This window comes from Musca autumnalis, unplaced genomic scaffold, assembly GCF_047663935.1.
Source record: "Musca autumnalis isolate F117 unplaced genomic scaffold, ASM4766393v1 scaffold_1, whole genome shotgun sequence".
Taxonomy (NCBI): domain Eukaryota; kingdom Metazoa; phylum Arthropoda; class Insecta; order Diptera; family Muscidae; genus Musca; species Musca autumnalis.
In genome coordinates, this window is record NW_027411644.1 from 241,612,854 (window position 1) to 241,632,150 (window position 19,297).

Sequence of the window (19,297 nt, forward strand, 5' to 3'; positions counted from 1 at the left end):
CCGACAATTATCAAAAATCAAAAGGTTTTTTCCTCTGTGGGACCCCCAATAACACCCAAAATTTTGTGACGATCCAATTAAAATTGCGACATGTAATTGTAGTTGCGACCGACTATTGCGATATCTCCGTTATTTGGATACCTACGCCAACCTGCTTTACATCATTGTAATGATGGGATTTTTTACTTTCATTGTCAGACTTTGCTTTTGGAAGGTCCGGAACCAAAGCTGTGATATTCGTCATTATTATTAAAATCGCAAAAATGAAAAGTTGTGTTCTATTAGCGGCTTTTGCGATATCTTCGTTGTTTGACCACCTACGACAACTTACGTAACATCGTTGCAAAGGTGATATTTTCTACTTTCATCAGCAAGTTTTGCTTTTGATATACCCCTTTTAGAAGCAGAGATATTCGCTTTGAAATAAAACGCTGAATATTATCCGACCATCACCAAAATCAATAGGCTTCTTTCTCTGTAGGATCCCCATTAGCCCCCAAAATCCGATTAAAATTGCGACCTGTAGCGTGATTACAAAAAAATGAAAAAATGGGATGCATTGCCGACTATTGTGATATCTCCGTTATGTGGCCACCTACGCCAACCTACTTTGCATCACTGTAAAGATGGGATTTTCTACTTTTATAGTCAGACTTTGTTTTTGGAAGATCCCCAACCGTAGCTGTGATATTAGTCATGATTATTAAAATCGCAAAAATAAAAAGTTGGGTTCTATTAGCGGCTATTGCGATATATTCGTTGTTTGATCACCTACGAGAACCTACTTTACATCATTAGAAAGGCGATATTTTCTACTTTCATGGCCATGTTCTGCTTTTGGTATACCCCATATTGAAGCTGAGATATTCGCTTTGGAAAAAACGTTGTCTTTTTCTCCAAATAAGTTTTTTGCCCATTACGACCCCTAAATATTATCCGACCATCACCAAAATAAATAGGCTTCTTCATCTGTGTGACCCCCATTAACCCTTAAAATTTCGTGACGATCCGATCAAAATTGAGACCTGTAGCGTGATTTCCAAAAAAGTGGAAAAATGGGATGTATTACCTACTATTGCAATATCTCCGTTATTTGGTCACCTACGCCGACCTAGTTTACATCATTGTAAAGATGGGATCTTCTACTTTCACAGCCAGGCTTTGCTTTTGGAAAGTCCCCAACCAAAGCTGTGATATTCGTCATTATAATAAAAATTGCAAAAATGGAAATTTGGGTTTTATTTGCTACTATTGTGATATCTTCGTTGTTTGATCACCTACGAGAACCTACTTTACATCATTAGAAAGGCGATATTTTTTACTTTTATTGTCAGGTTTTTCTTTTGGTATACCCCGTATAGAAGCTGAGATATTCGCTTTGAAAAAAAACGTTGTCTTTTTATGCACATAAGTTTTTTGCCCATTCCGACCCCTAAATATTATCCGACCATCACCAAAATCAATAGGCTTCTTCACCTCCGGGACCCCCATCAACATCCAAAATTTCGTGATGATCCGATCAAAATTGCGACCTGTAGCGTGATTACAAAGTTTAGATGGACAGACGGACAGACGGACAGACGGACGGACGGACGGACTGACGGACGGACACACATAGCCAGATCGACTCAGCTCGTCGAGACATTCATTTTGGTATATATAAATATGGGTCTACGACCATTATTTCGATGCGTTACAAACTTTTTGGCCAAAACCAACTTATAATACCCTCCCCACATAGTGGTGTAGGGTATAATTATTTTTGATTTGTACCTGAACTAGCAGGGTATGCTCTGAATGTTTTTTTTAATTTGCTTTAAAAATTGTATGTCAAATATTTTTTATTTCCAATATTTGTTTTCTTGTTTTTAATTACGTATTTTTAAGCTTTTTATTCGACATAGCATTTTGGTCCTTAATTGTGTTTCGTCAATATTCAAAATGCTTGAAATTTTATCATTGCCACGAAGACCAAAGGAAACAGGAGTTGACATTTCAAAATTAAAATTAAGATCCGGTCTACCGCTTAACAGTTTACCAGGATGGGAGCATATACCATTGAATTGTAAACTACCAATGGTGAAATGTCCTGGCAACCAGGTCATATTTTCAATAAATAAAATTGGTCAAGTTATCAAGAAGAAAGAAAAGTAAGTTTTTGCAAGGATGGCCACATATCGGGATTTAATTTAAGATTATTTTTTCAGACACGAATTTGATGTGTCCACCAGTGAAAGTTTGCCCGAATATAATCCGTTGCAAGATTCTAATTTGAGATCGTTTTATGCCAACGAAAGGAATTTGAAACGTCTGCGAGAAAATGGCGAGATTACGGAAAAAAATGATGTGATATGCAACCTAAAGGATTTCAATAAGTATCGCCAAGAACTGCATAAGGCAAAGGTCTATTACATTCTACAGGAATTGAATAGAATGGTATGATCGAATACTTTATACACTATCAGACAATGAATTCTTATTTGTGGATTGGGTCCTTGGTCCTTGGTACAGGTCCTCTAATTTTGGACAAATGCAATATAGTGTTAGCCTAAAAAATATTCTGTAACATTTTATTCGACGTACTCACGTTCTAGGCAAGGGGGATAGTATTTATAGTGGATCAATAATATCGGACCTACTTTTTATCGGCGAGTCCGTTTTACGACCCCACTTGTCAAGACGTTTTTCATGGTTGAAATACTCAGGAAATGTAAGAAAACATTACACTGAGGGGATTTACCACAGCCAAAAATGTTGATGTTCTGGCCGGGGATTAACGGCAGATCTTCTGAGTGCGAGGCGAACGTGCTTATCACTGCATCACGGTGGCTCTTCGATGACCTATAGCTCTTTTTTTAAGAAAGCCTACAGGCCTTTCATGCCAAGACCAACAGACCCTCTTTAATCAGACCTATATAATTTAGAGTTGGGTAATCTAGTTCCTAGTCCACAGAAATAGTTCCAAAGCGTATGAGTAACGTCATAAAATCTAACGTGCGATATAACGTATACGCAGTTTGTTCATACAAATGATGTGGACCATTGGAATTGCGTTATGAACTAGATAGTTCCACAACCCTAGTAGGATCATCTTATCCACAGGACTTCTTAAAAAGTCCCACAGGTTTTCTATAAGAGGACCTACATGTCTTCTATATGAAGACTTCTGTCTCGATTCCTGTTTTAGTCCTACTCGCCTTCAATATTTTCGAAAGAAACAAGAAGAAAATATCTGTCGGCTTTGCCGAAAAAGATATTTCCTCAACCTATGTGAATTGATACTTTCACATATGTACAATAGTGAATCGAATACAGGATACGCAACCAAAATTCTTTTTCTTCAGTCATTCCAGTGGTCACTTCATAACTTACGGCTTTTGGACTAATATGTCAGGAAGCATGGACTTGCCACACGAAAAACAAATTAAAGCTGTAAACAGGATCACAAGGAGTAGCATCGATATAAATTGCCAAATGATCTTCAAACAGACCCTAAACTACGCTTAAAAAAACTGTTGAACCCAGGAGGAGCGATATGGACCATTTTCGAACTAAACCTAAGTTTGGAATTGAATCTGCTGATCCGTTCGAGAGTAACAGATTTCGGGCTATTTTGAATTTGGATGGATTTGCCCCTGAAAAAATATACGACGGTAATGGTGACTTGTTACAACAAAATTCAGTACGATTCGAGGGCAGGCATTAAACTGCACTTTTGTGCTATTTTGTATGGGAGGTACCCAAAGATCGGATCGATGTAGTCCTTGACCTATGTCTCGCAGAAATAGTACGATGTACAAGGTAGGAACCAACTTGGTTACTGGCTTCGAGAGTTATCGTGAGTACCATTTTAGCGAAACATTTTAAATTTTTGAGAGATATCCGAATGAGTGAATCAACATTACCCATCTTCGAAACTAAACTAACTTTGGACAAACTACGAGTATTATGAAGGCCAAATCTTGGACCAAATCGGATCACCCGTTTCAGAGGTATCATGCGCTCCAGCCACTGCACTTGGTGCGGTATGGGTTTTTTATAGCTTTCGGTAATTTTTTTCAGGAAGTCAGGACTTGTCCCAGAAGAAAGTTGTACCTTCGCAATGGGGGCAGAAAAAACAATTTGTTGCGAAAAGTTCCAAATGATTCGAGAGCAGGTCTTAAGCAGCACTTTTTTTGATATTTGTGTAGGAGGTACCCAAGGAGCGTAACGATGTGGTTCATATTCGAACTTGACATATGTCTAGTAGAAATATTATGATGTGGAAAGTATGGACCAAATCGGTTAGTCTTTCGGGGTTATCGTGGGCATAATTTTTGCGAAAAATTGTGAACTCTTGTGGGGATGGTACAAAAGAGAGTGGACCAATATGGCCCATCATCGAACTTGATCTATGTTTGGACAACATATTACGAGAACCAAATTTTGAAGCAAATCGGTTGTTGCGTTCGAGAGTTATCGTGTTGTGCGCACGACAGACGGACGGAGAGACATGGCTAAATGGTCTCTAAATCATCTGAAAAAGATTTCGTGCACACACATATTTGGAGTCTAAAATCATTATTTCGATGAGGATATTTTTATACCTTCCACCATAATATGGAGGGTATAATTAAATTTGTCATTCTGGCTTGTAACACATCGAAATATTCGTCGGACGGACACAGTCGATTTAACTGTGTCCGTCCGTCTGTTGAAATCAAGATACAGCTCGCAAATTTTAAGATAGAGATTTGTTATTGGTATGGAATTTTTTATCTTTCCAAGGATATTTCGGTATTTTGATGGGTTTAGCCTCATTATGACACCGAAATGCCTGAAATTTTGGCAACGAAGACTACTTCGTTAGTGGTATAACACTTTCCACCTGAAATTTCTCGGTATAGGTCTACGCTTTCATATAGCCATAGAACAGTACCTTTGATTTTCCGTATTTTGAAGATTTCCAACCGAAATTTTGGATTTTGGCTCCAAAATCCCACCCAAATTATTTAAATTTGGTATTTAATCATCGTTGTGATCATAAAACTTTCACCAGCCCCCCGATTTTAAGTATTTTGAATGTTGTATCCACATTATTCAACCGGAATAACTGAAATTTGGGATTTAGTCTTCGCTGAACGTACAAGCCATTTATGCAGGGCAGACAGTATAGGTTCACGTTTTGGTAGGGCCCCATATAGGCGTAGCCACCAGATTTCAGGTATTTTGAGGATTTTTCATCATTTTTGCCCGAATTAGCTTTCATTCGGCATTTGGGATTTCCTATGATACAGATATTTTCCCACCAAAAATTGTGAATTGTGCATTTCTAAATAAAACACTAAAACTTACCGCCTGTTCATGTATGTCGCACGGAAAGCTGTACGAAAGGAAAGCAGTTACTCACATCCGTCTAAAAATGCGTTCATGTATTTCGCATCCTATGCGAAATACTACTAACTTGAATGTATATTTGTACAACTACTCGCTTGCAATGAAAATTCAAATTGCTGTGATTTAAGTAGTCCAGAACTAGTTCTATGCGGTACTAGTACACAATTGACCACTAAGTAATGCGAAGGGAACCAATTGACACCTTTTTATTATACCCTCAGCATTTATGCTAACGAGGGTATATGGTAATATTCAAAAAAGTTTTACAATCGTTGAAGTTGAGGTTCACCATTTAATAAGTCGCGAACTGTTAATATATTTTATAAAATATGAATATATTTATATTAATTGAAGTGTTTTAGCCACGATCTCATAATATGGACCATAACAAATAATTTTCGTGGAAGCTGCGTTGGTGGTAATATAAAAAAATGGGAAAAATGTGTTGAAGTTTACAAGTTTTTTTGTGTTCTTTCTTGATTTCTGTCCAAACCACGCAAAACTCAAACCTGTGCTCAAAGAGAGAACTAAAGAATACCCCTTGGGCAACATGGTTCTAGTGTATGACTTTTCGATATATACACTGCATCCCCCTAAAATTGATGCTGACATTTTGAAGTTTTGATTTCAGTGTTTTTCGAATTTTTTATATAATTAGAGGGTGCAACTCGATAATAATCGAAACTAGTATATAGGATTGTAGAACTCGCGATTCCACGTCGTTCGATGTATATCTCATGAGTGTGCTCAGTACAGCTTCCTAGTAATAGGAGTCCAAAGGCGAAAATTTGGTGCGTAAATTTTTGTAAAAAACCTATTTTTTGGCTTTAAAATTTACAACTGTCGTACAGGTACCCCTGAACCCCGCGTGATTTTAGTTTTTTTACGTGTCGGATCTAATAAGCCCTTCCGCGTTCGAATGCATCCACTAAAACGCCAGATACAGATACCCTGAAAGTAGGAAAATCTGCAAAAATTTATTTTGAGAATTCCGCGAATCGAACCGCGATTTTCTTTGATTATTTTTACATAAATGTAATCCTTTATACGCGATTATAATATTTGCCAAAAAGGTGTGTCACAAATTACAAAGATTCGGGAGTAATATCCGTATTTATCCCAAAATAGAATGTGGTGGCACATCCGCAGTCCTTGGCGAATCTGTCTAAAATAAGTTATATTGACGTATTTTTAATAGGCGACCATTGAAATCGGATGCACCTTATACTCATATGCACATCGCGTAATTTTTGCCCACTTGAAGGTTTTTTCAATAGTAAGATGCAACTGGTGGCACATTTAGGCCGCTGAATGAAACATGGGAAAATCCATGCATATTGATAGACATGGACTCCCTGTATCCGAAAATCACGTGCACCTCAACTGATTTAAAGGGATTCGCGAATTATACGGTTTTTAACTTCTATGTTTTTTCTTTGATTGTAATTTCAATATTACTCTCTACTTCTTATTTCTATTGCTTATCATAGAAAGCAAATATACTTTCACGATGACTAATTACTTTTCTTGTAGAAGTTTAAGCAAAATACTTCAGAATTTGTATGGAAATTTAGCGAAATCATAGAATAACTCCCAAAATTTTTTTTTCAAATTTTTCGTACTTAACCAAAAAATATATTTTTGAAATAATTCCCAACAACATGTTTCCGTTCTTTGTCGTTGCTGTAATATGCAAGTTATAAACGCTATCTTTATAACTTTGGTCTCACATTTTTCTACGCGTTGTCTAGATTATGTACGTATTTTTAAATTATTTGTTTAGAGATTTTTATGGACTCTGAGTTAGAATAAATAAAATTTACTCCATGATTTATTCATTATTTGTTGATTTTCCGCGAAAATAAAAATAAATTTAACAACTATTTTAGCATCTACGCATAGATATCAAATGCTGTTAACGATTCATATATACATGTTCTTATTACAACACAATAGGAATTTTCAAATATTTTTTCTTTACAAGAGAGTAAAACCGCATATAACTTTTGAGTGCAGCATCCAATTTAGTGAACGCGAACAGATTTGAAACCACGATTTTTTTCGTAACCCATGTACCAAAAATGGCGGATGTGCTCGCCAAAAAAATATTTAATTTTTTTTTCTATGGAATTTTAAAAGAAATTTGAAAATTACCATATACACTTTCATACGGGCAAAATGTGCCTCATCGAAATAATGGTTTTAGACCCCAAGTATGTTTGGACGAAATGTGTTTCAGACAATTTGGAGTCGATTGAGCAATGTCCGTCCGTCTGTCTGTCTGGCTGGCTGGAGCGCACGATAACTCTCGAACGGATGAACCGATTTGGTCCATACTATGCCTATCGTGGAGCATGTACCAGACTTAGATCAGGTTTTAATATGGACTCAATTGGTCCACTCCGTCGGGTACCTCCCACACAAAAATTTGGAAAAGTTCAGTTTAGGACCATCTCTCGAATCGCTTTGATTTTTGCTTTATCAACTTGTATTCGCTGCCCTCCATACGACGGTATAAGTTTCATCAGGGGCAAGTCCATACTTCCTGAGAAAATAGCCTGAAAGTTGCAAAAAACCCGTATGACACCGTGTGAGGAGGTTGGAGGGCAAAATAACTCTCGAACAGGTCTGCCGATTCGGTCCAAAGTTTGGCCTTAGTAATATTTTGTCCAAACATAGTTCAAGTTCGAAGATAAGCCATATCGGTCCACTCCTTCAGGTACCTCCGCCACAAAAGTTCAAAAATGTTCGGAAAAATTGTGCTCCCGATTTTCGGTATTTTGAACGTTGTGGCCTCAATACTCCACCGAAATGGCTGAAATTTGGTATTTAGACTTCATTAGGGGTACCCCTTTAAATTTGTCGGTATAGGTCCACGCCTTCATATAGCCCCCATGGAAAGGTACCTCCCGATTTTTCGTATTTTGAAGGTTGTGTCTTCAATATTCCACCAAAAATGGCTAAAATTTGGTATTTAGTCTTCAATTTGATATAAAAATGTTCGCCAGAAATATGTCTGTACAGGTCCACGCTTTCATATTGCCCCATTTCTGACTAAAATTCGTCGGTATAGGTCCACGTTCCGATATAGCCCTTTTATAACGGTAACTCCCGATTTTCGTAATACTGAAGATTGTGACGTCAATATCCAACCGAAATGGCTGAATTTCGTTATTTCGTCTTCCAAGAGTTATAAAATATTCCAGAAGAGTATTATCAGTATAGGTCCACGTCTTCATATATCCTCATAGAAGCGTACTTCTTGATTTTCGGTATTTTTTAAGTTTTAGCCACATTCTCTTACCGAAATATAGGAAATTTGGTATTTAGTCTTCTTTGAGCCTAAAAACTTTCCGTCAGAAATTTGTCGGTATAGAAATTGCTGAAATTTAATATTAACCCCCTGTTTTTGTAAATATTTTTTGTTCGTTCGTCTATATTCGTAATAATTTGGGCATCCATAATTCTGCCCCTAAATGACATACAGATCTAATTCTTCGTAAACACGTTCTATATATAGTTAAGAATTCCTCATTCAAAAATCAGCGTTCCACATTTGCGCTAAGGCGAGTAAATCTATCTACAAAATTTGACAATTCGTGTGAGAACATAAAATTTTTTTACAAAAACTGGGGGTAAGTCTTCTTCATACACAAAAGGAAACTAATTATTCCATTTTACTTCAATACAACTTGTGGTGGAGGGTATAACAAGTTCGGCCCGGCCGAACTTAACGCCGTTCTTACTTATTTTTTTGCCAATGGGTGGATCCACTGTGCATTGTTTCAAACAAAAAAAAAAAATGTATGTCAAAAAACCAGTGAGGAAAGGATCATAGTCAGTCGGGGTCGACTACATGATACCCTACACCACTGTGAATATGTAAAATATAGTAGATATATGCATATCAATTTGAACTGAGTTCTATATAATATTTCAAAGTTCATCAAAATTGGCAGATATAGGGTGTTTGGTGCAGCAAATACGTCAAATCGGCCGAAAATATATATAGGAGCTATATCCAAATCTGAACCGATTTCAATATTATTTGGCACATTTATCTATAGACCGAATTCTGTCACGCATTCCAAATTTCAACTAAATCGGGCAGATATGGCGTTTTTGGTGCATCAAATACCTCAAATCGGCCGAAAATATATATGGGAGCTATATCCAAATCTGAACCGATTTTCACCAAAAGCAATAGCGTTCTTCCGACGGCTAAAAAAATGATCTTGCCCAATTTTCAGCCAAATCAGACAACAAATGCGACCTGTACGTTGCGAACGGACGGACGGACGGACATGCATAAATCGACTCAGAAAGTGATCCTGTGCATATCCCTAGAAGGAACTATGGGCCTATCTCTTTTCCTTATGCATGTTACATACAAATGCACTAACACATAATACCCCTTACCACAGTGTGGTGTAGAGTATAATAAAGTAAAGTACATATGTATGTCAAAGAATAAACCTTACTTGGATAAATATAAACACTTTAAGACAAACGCGGAACAAATCGGTTGAAAATATTTATAAAACTAAAACATAAAATAGCCATTTACACTTTTCGCTAAAAAATTGAAAGAATGTGGAAATAAATAGGTCGACAACAAAAGCCTCCAACGAAATGTGGGGAAACAATTAACTTTCTTCAAAATATAGTTTTGCAAATTTTCTCGAATTTTTCGCGATATCTCAAAAATAAAAAACGTCAGATCCTTCCTTGGATAAATACGAATATTTTAAGACAAACGTGAAACAAATCGATTGTAAATTGGTCGAGTTTTTCATTAACGTACAAACGCCATTTGAGCTTTATATAATAGATTAGCGGATTTATATGAATGATATTTATTTTATTTATGGGAAATTTATTTACGTAACTTAAATTCTAAAATTCCATTCGCATTTATTATCACATATCTATATCTCAAATAGGACTTAGAACTTCGAGATCGTATTCTTGTTAACAATGCTGAATATATTACAAGTTGTGATCATGGAAATTTGGCTGCTCGCCAACACACCTACAGCCAAGTTCTGGAAAGAAAATACAAGGCAGACGCACAGCGTTGGGAGCGTTTCAAGAAATTATGGGAATCTAAAGAAGATAAAATCAATTATATTAAAGCATCGAAAGCAATGGAAGCAACTACAATAGAACATCAAAGAATACTGCGGCAATTGAATATGAAACGACATTGGGATCAATGCAACGATATTCAACGTAAAAAATTAATAAAATTCAAAAAGCTGATACAATTTAAAAGTGATCGTTTCCATAAAAACTTAAAACGTTTGACTATAGCACGATCACAGCAGAGTGGTGAAAAAGAATTGGAATCTTGGAAACAACGACTAACGGAGCGTGTAAGAACTCAAGAAAGAATTCGGACACTCTTGAAAGAAATTGAAAATCAAAAGAAAACCTATATTGAAAATCACAAAAATAAATATAAAGGAAAATGGCTGCTAATACAAAAGGAAATAAGAAACCGTTCTTTGCATAATCGCAGAAAATTGCAAGGGACATTAGGCAACAGCAAAGATTCCAATAATAAAACACCATGTCCCCAAATTGCCGCTAATCCCTCATACTGTGCTGAATTCCAAGCAAGTTTTGATAAACTACTTGATACTGATATTTGCAAAGCTTTAAATGCTGCACTGGATTTGGAAGCTAACTTGCAGGTACCATTTGAAGCCAACGATCCCATATACAAGGCTGCCCAATTTATTATGCAACATATTTTAAAGAAGCTTAACAAAGATTTATCCGGTGATAAGGAGGCTTCGGATAGTCTGTGCTGTCGTATTGAGACTTTCTTTGATGAGGCCAAGAAATTTGTTATATTTGTAAGTATTCATGATTGGTTTTGGAATTGTTGCTGAAATATAGTTTTCTTTTAGAGATCTACTCAAATTATTTCCGCCATACGAAAAGCCCTAATGGAAGGCCAGTGTCCCAAAGGTATTGCTACTGCAAATGGTTCCATGCCACGACCCTATATAAAACGCACTTCTGCTGGCCGGGTTTCTTTTAATAATATATCCAGTACCATTGGTATATCTAGCTATGAAATACATCCCCTAATTGAAGTTAGAGATGTTGGTGATAGGAGACCAACACCTGCTGTAAGTAATTCACTTAGCTCTAGAGCCGAATTTATATGTGTTAATCTTCTCTTTGTCCACTCAAGAACTAGTGACCATTGTCCACTTGTTTTTTTGTTAAACATTTTTATTACGCCTAATGGTTTCTTACAGGGCTCCCTGGACTCCATAGTCCTCGACTCAACGACAAGTTTACTGGAGAAAACCAACACCACTCAACTTTGCCGCAATGAATTGGTATTTATCGAACATTATTTGACAAAATTCAAACGGGATCTATTAGTTGGCATTGGTCGTCGAGTATTTTCAGCCATACAATGTCATTTTGAGAATAAAATGATGAATGTTAGGCAAGAGCTGTTGGGTATGTATAGAGCTATGAACGATTAATGATTTTTTTTAAATTATTCATTCACATCTCATTCAGATATTGATCGAAAATTTTTGGTTAAACAATCAACAAAATCCATTTTGAGATATGCCATAAACCCACTCGATTTCGAATCCAATTTACGCCTCTGCATAAGTGCCATTTCAAGTGATATCATTGCATCTCTGCAAAAAGTTTTGCTCAAAATACCCACAGATCCACGGCGTCCCATTAAGCCCAGGGCAAATTGCCAATGCATGCAAGAGAAACAGAGAGGAGGGGATGAGTGTACATAATTTTTGCAATATTTGTTGTTATAGTAATAAATAAATTTATGGTTTTGAGAAAATATTTAATTTTTATAAAACAATTAAAAACAAGTAAGAACGACGTTAAGTTTGGCCGGGCCGAACTTGTTATACCCTCCACCACGACTTGTATTGAAGTAAAATTGAACAATTAGTTTCTTTTCGTTTATGAAGAAGACTAAATACCAAATTTCAGCTATTTTGGTAAAACAATGTTGCTAACCTTCAAAATACCGAAATTTGGAAGGTACCGTTCTATGGAAGCTATATCAAAACGTCGATCTATACCTACAAATTTCTGGCGGAAAGTTTTTGGATTCAAAGAAGACTAAATACCAAAATTCCGATATTTCGGTAAGATAATGTGGCTAAAACCTTCAAAATACCGAATATCAAGAGGTACGCTTCTATGGGGGATATAAGAAGACGTAGACCTATACTGATAATTCTCTTCTGGAATATTTTATAACCCCATGGAAGAAAAAATATCAAATTTCAACCGATTCGGTAGGTTTTTGTAGCCACAACCTTCAAAATATTGAAAATCGGAGGCTATATAAAGGCGTGGACCTATACCGATAAATTTCTGGGAGAAAGCTTTATACCATTAACGAAAACTAGACACCATATTGTTAGGTACCGTTCTATGGGGGCTACCGACAAATTTGGAGGAGAGATTTGAATTCCACTAACGAAGACCAAATACCAAATTGCACAACCTTCAAAATACCGAAAATCGGGAAGAACCATTCTGTGGGGCTATATGAAGGCGTGGACCTATAACGACAAATTTCATACGGAAACTTTTATACCCCAAATGAATACAAAATAAAAAATTTTGGCCATTTCGGTGGAATATTGAGGCCACAACCTTCAAAATACCTAAAATCGGGAAGAACCATTCTATGGGGGATATCTGAAGGTGTGGACATATACCGAAGAATTTTATATGGAAAGTTTTATACGCCAAATGTAGACTTACTACCAAATTTCAGCCATTTCGGTGGATTGTTGGGGCACAACCTTCAAAATACCGAAAATGTGGAGCTACCGTTCTATGGGGGCTATAAGAAGGCGGGAACCCATACTGAAAAATTGCTGGAGAATTTTTTTTTATTCCCCCAACACAAAGACCAAGTGCCAAATTTCATCCATTGCGGTGTGATAATGAAGGCAAAACCTTCAAAATACCGAAAATCGGGTTGTACCGTTCAATAGGGGCTATATCAAAACGTGGAACGATATAGCCCTTTTGCAATTCCAAACATCCTAGGAGCAATAGAAACTTCTATACCAAATTACAAAGCTCTATCTTAACAGGTAAAAGGTATCAGTCGGCCTTGCCGACAGAGGTATAGCCTCAGCCTATGTGAACTTAAACTTTCAGAACGACAATAAAATGTGTCCCATCTCTAACAAATGAGAGAATTTATCGAAATAAATTAATTATGACAGGAAAAATAAAAAATTAAAAATGTATTAAAAATTCAAAACTTTTTAGAAAAACTGCAAAATATGAATGAAAAGTAAACGGTTTAACGACTAGTATACATTTAAATCATAGCAAATTTTGTCATCTCTTTCATTGCAGTTACATTTCTTGTCCATCGTTCCAAATTCGCGTACAAATTTAGAAACAAAAATCAAATGCTTGCCGGAAAGTCTGTATAACCAAAAAGTTACTTTGGCAGGTCTCTCTCTCTCGTTAATTTTTAAAATAGAACAAAATCCCTTCAGTAACAATTATAAGTTCTCAGTAATAAAAATGTCAAAACAAGTTTCTCAATTAATTCTCTTTTACTGAACATTTGTGTAAAAAAAACAACATTCAGTAATAATTTGTAATAATTATTACAAATTATCGAATACGCAGACACACTTAAGGTAGAGTTACATTAGGCAAATATTTGCTCCAGCGACCGGCAGTGTGCGCTTACTGAGAGCAAGTTTGCATAAATTCAATGTATTATTAACACTCACTTGATCTCAGTAAGCGCACAATGCCGGTCGCTAGAGCAAATATTTGCCTAATGTGACCTTACCTTTATTATTTCATTCATGTTTTCTATTTTTTCTCAAAAATGTTTATGTTTTCAGTATGTCCATATTTACATTTGGCCATTTCCTTGCGGCAATTGTCAGTTTTTTGGTGAGAGAGGGTGCTGAGAGGCAAAGGGTTACCATATGCCTCACCACTCTCTCTCCATCAAACTGACAATTGCCGCAAGGAAAATTGCCTAATATAAATATGGACATACTGAAAACATAAAAATTTTTAAGAAAAAATAGAAAACATGAATGAAATAATAAGTGTGTCTGCGTACTCGATAATTTGTAATAATTATTACAAACTAGCGGACCCGGCGAACTTCGTCTCGCTATTAAGGAATAAAATTTCATACAAAAACTCAATTTTCGATTTTTCCAATTTTTCGACTTTTCCGACTTTTCCAGAGAGATTTTCCAAAATTTTCTTCCGTAAAGACCTTCTCCTCGAAAATACGAATAACTGACAAAAAATTTTACAGAAATCGGCCTAGCCGTTCTCATTTTATGAATTACTATACATTTTTTACACCATTTTTATATATATAAGATTATTACTGTAAATGTGGTTTTTTTACACAAATGTTCAGTAAAAGAGAATTACCCCCATTATTATAAGTCTTCTTTTGTTATAGTTTGGATTTTCCGAACAGATTTATAGCGTTTCGGTTAACTTAAAGTTAAAAGTGATGATTGAATTTCAAGGAGGAGCTTCTTGGAATTAACTTTCAATATAAAAATTACATTTTTAATGACACCAAATTGGTTTATTTTGCGTTTTTAAATCCATCAGATAGTAAAAGAACACATGTAATAATGGCCCTTAGAGAATTAATTATTACTGACAACTTATAATTTTTACTGAAGGAATTTTGTTCAGTAACATTTTGTAGCTTTATGCAGTTGTCAAAAGTTTAAATATTCAAATATCATAATCGTAAATATTAATCAAATTGAAAATTTTTAATTAATGTTGTCTTTTTACTTTTTACTTTTTAAATTTTTTCCTTTGAAAGAGTATAAAATGCTTTACTCTCTAAAAGGACAAGGACAAACCTAATATAATTTAATATTGAATAGATATCTGTAAGAAGGACAAATATTTTTCAGTTCATATCAATTAGTTTTACCCGTCTTTTGGCTGAAACTTTCTTTAAAATCAGTAAACAAAAACTATGAAAATATGAATCATGTTGCTATGAATTGTGTACCATGTCGTATGAACGGGTTAATTCGTGTACTTAATTATGAGCACGAACGACGTGATTCAAATGCTGGTATGAACATGGCATTAGACACAAATGTTGTATTTTTGTGGGGGAACCGATATGGGCCATTTTAGAAGTTAAACTTAATTTGGTCAAAATATAAGGAGATTCGAGAACAGCTCCTAAACTGAACTTTCCCCCCCCGAAGGAGTGAACCGATTGAGTCCATATTGAAACCTCTTCTAAGTCTGGTAGAAATTTTACGATATGCAAAATATGGGCCAAATAGGTCCCTCCCATCAAGAGTCATCGTGCGTACACATTTTCCGGACTTTTGTGCGGGAGGTACCGGAAGGAGTGGACCGATATAACCCATCTTCGAACTTAAACTAAATTTAGACAAAATATTACGGAAGCCAAAATTTGAAATCATTTTTTATTTTAAAGGAAATGTATAAGAAAACATATATGCAAACGGTACATTATACTAAGCTAAGGGACGATTCACAGGATATTTACTATTCTCTGAAGTGTAGTCTATTCATCACTATTTTGTTGATCCAATTGATTCTTTACATTATTGCAAACAAAAGTAATGCTCTATGACAATCGAATTAAGATTGGACCTGTAACCTCTTTCGTCAGAAGTCTTACTTTTCTTCTAAGAAGGTCTATTGGTATTCTCATCCAGTTTTTTTATGAGAAGTCATCCTTGTCTTCTATTAAAGACAGTGTGGTCTCTATGGGAAATCTTATTGAATACCTGTGGCTACAAATGGAATTCAAGATCTAGAGGTGGAAAAATTCCTTTTCGGAATGAAAGCCCCAGTTGAGAACCCCAAAGGATCCCATAGCTGAAATTTCTGAGTTATGACATAATGAATTTTTGACCCCAACCATCATTGAGAAAATAGCTTTATATCTCAGTTTGGAGACATTGTTTCATCATTTTTAGATGACATGTTTTCAGTGAGGAACCTTTCTTTCTATATACTCGATGAGGGCTTTATATGTAGACATTCAAATAACCGGATCTGTCCGCCAGGATGAGATATAGTTCATGTGTATCCGACTTTTCTACACAATCACATACGAAATTCAATGAAATATATAATCACAGTTTTCATGAGAAAGGATCAGAAAAAGTGATAAAGAAGTGAAAACATGGCAATATTTCTTGTCCCAGTGGACCGACCCTGCATAAAATTTTCCTAGCAACATTCTTCAAGAATATTTTCATGCACGAAATCTCATCGTGTGCTAATTTTTCAGTTCCCGAAAACTTCCATCTGCCTACGTGCTGGGTAGAATCCACACTATATCTCAAATATTTCCACACCAATGCACAATGGTCCCAAATCCAAATTTTCTGGCCAACACTATTTTAACGTCCATTTTGTATTGAAATTAATTATTATTTATAATAAATGTGCACAAACAGCAATTTTTACGTTTTATCGACCAAAATTACCAAAAACTGCCAAAATTTGTTGAAAAGGGTGGTCCCGTTGTGTGGGGTCTAAACCAAAACATTCACCTATGTATATTAATAATTTTTGGTATGAAGGATTCATATCTTCCAAGAGATCAAAATACCAAATTTCAGCCGAATTGGTCATAAAGTGTCGCTAATATGCACAAAATATCTAAAATCGGACGGTACTTTTATTTGGGGGCTATGACAAAAAATGGACCTATTTTGAAAGCCTTAAATATGAATTTTAAGGAAAATCGGTTGATAGATGTGGGTATTACCGTTCTATTTCAATTGGATACTACGTACAGTCACAACGGGTATTTACAAAAAATTCTCCCATCTTAAAATAGAAAAATCCACTTTATGTTAACTGTGGCAAATTTCAGCACGATTTGACTTCTGAATTTATTAGTCCAGACCCCCTGCTATCTTTCAAATTCGATTTGGCGGTGGACATATTTGGACATTTTTTTAAAAGTTTAAGTATATTTAAAAAATATTTGTAAAAATAATTTTTAATATATATAAAAACATAGATTTTTTTACGCTAATTTTACAAATTTCATCGTTCTTTTTGTAAATATTATGAAAGTACTCATTAACAGCTTCCCGATTCATAATAACTTTGGTCGCACTTCTGTATATTTATGCAGCGACGCAATACAACAAAAATTGTATATTTTACAGCACAAAGTCTGTTTTATTTTTATATAAAAAGTGTCAACTTTGGTACTGCGCCAATCAACGAATACTAACGTTATTTACAAAAACTAATTATTTTCAGATGACTTGATGTGTTTTTTATTATTGTGTGCAAAAAAAAAAAAATTATAATTTCGAAACTTCACAAATAGGGTTTTGGCCAAAAATTTCCTGATTGAAACCTATGTGCAATGTTCAAAATGTGTATAAATTTCAGAAAAAAGTAGAATGTATAAATATCATAGAATAGGTAGTCACATTTTAAGTCGATCGGAACAATATTGCCTTAGTGTGAGCGTTGGATTGGAACAATTTATTTTATTTTGTTTGCAGCATAATCTGTGTTTTTCTCGAAATCGGCCACAAAAATGTATGACAATTGGTTTATTAGTTTTCGAGCTAAAGTTGGCACCCCACAATGCTTTAATAAAAAAGGGGTTTCGTAGACGGCCCCAAAACTTCGTAATATTTTTCTCTTTCAGATGAAGAAAACAAAACTGCCAAAAAGTTACGTAGTTATCTCGGAAAAAATCAAGAAAAATGGCTGTTATTGAACTTTACAACTGGGGGTCTCACACTAAAATGTTGGCTTACATCCAGTTTTAAACTTGGTCATGAATTGCCTATAATTGTTTTGCATGTAGTCCTTATGATTTGTATTCTCCTTCATTTTCACTTATTTTGAAAGCTTAACGATTTTCTCACGCGGAAGAATTCCGTCCAGAATATACTCGTGCAAAAAAAGAAAACCGACAAAAACGTTCTAACTTTGCTATTTTTATACCCTCCACCATAGTATGGAGGGTATATTAAGTTTGTTTTTCCGTTAGTAACGCATTGAAATACTCATTTGCGACCCTATAAAGTATATATATTCTTGATCAGGGTAAAATTCTGAGTCGATCTGTGCACGTCCGTCCGTCCGTCCGTCCGTCTGTGGTAATCACTCTAGCATCCACAAAAATGGAGATAGGACGTTGACATTTTGGGAAAATGCGTCTTTTGTTTGCAGGCAGGTCAAGTTCGTTGATGGGCTATATCGGTCCACGTTTTGGTATAGCCCCCATATAACGGTACGCCCCGATTTACGGTATTTTGACGTTTTTAGCTACATTTTCAGACCGATTTAGCTATAATTTGACATTTAGGGTTCTTAAGTGTCAATGAACCTATATAACAAAAGTTGTGGACATAGGTCCACGTTTTGGTATAGCCCCCATATAACGGTACCCCCGATTTACGGTATTTTGACGGTTTTAACTACATTTTTAAACCGATTTAGCTATAATTTGACATTTTGGGTTCTTAAGTGTAATAAACTTATATAACAAAACTTGTGGACATAGGTCCACGTTTTGGTATAGCCCCCATATAACGGTACCCCCCCGATTTACGGTATTTTGACGTTTTTAGCTACATTTTCAGACCGATTTAGCTATAATTTGACTTTTAGGGTTCTTAAGTGTCAATAAACTTATATAACAAAAGTTGTGGACATAGGTCCACGTTTTGGTATAGCCCCCATATAACGGTACCCCCCGATTTACGGTATTTTGACGTTTTTAGCTACATTTTCAGACCGATTCAATAAACTTATATAACAAAACTAGTGGACATAGGTCAATGTTTTGACGTTTTAAGTCACATTTCTTGACCGAATTAGCTATAATTTGATATTTAGGGCTCTTAGT

At 35.5% G+C, this 19,297-nt stretch overlaps 1 protein-coding gene across 1 annotated transcript; it reads left to right on the forward strand.

Annotated features, from left to right (window-relative positions):
• The first annotated feature begins 1,800 nt into the window (after positions 1 to 1,800).
• Positions 1,801 to 12,214, forward strand: LOC141391136 (uncharacterized). Its single transcript, XM_073964054.1, has 6 exons — positions 1,801 to 2,150; positions 2,208 to 2,436; positions 10,320 to 11,237; positions 11,292 to 11,516; positions 11,649 to 11,859; positions 11,923 to 12,214. Exons 1-6 carry the CDS (start codon positions 1,942 to 1,944, stop codon positions 12,159 to 12,161), a joined length of 2,031 nt encoding a protein of 676 aa, XP_073820155.1. The 5' UTR covers positions 1,801 to 1,941; the 3' UTR covers positions 12,162 to 12,214.
• Positions 12,215 to 19,297: the final 7,083 nt, after the last annotated feature.

What these genes read in the sequence shown, in the direction of transcription:
- LOC141391136 (XM_073964054.1), top strand. Translation starts at nt 1,942, where the DNA reads ATGCTTGAAATTTTATCATTGCCACGAAGACCAAAGGAAACAGGAGTT. An exon ending in CCAAGAAATTTGTTATATTT is followed by an intron (nt 11,238 to 11,291) that starts GTAAGTATTCAT and finishes GTTTTCTTTTAG; the next exon opens with AGATCTACTCAAATTATTTC. An exon ending in ATAGGAGACCAACACCTGCT is followed by an intron (nt 11,517 to 11,648) that starts GTAAGTAATTCA and finishes GGTTTCTTACAG; the next exon opens with GGCTCCCTGGACTCCATAGT.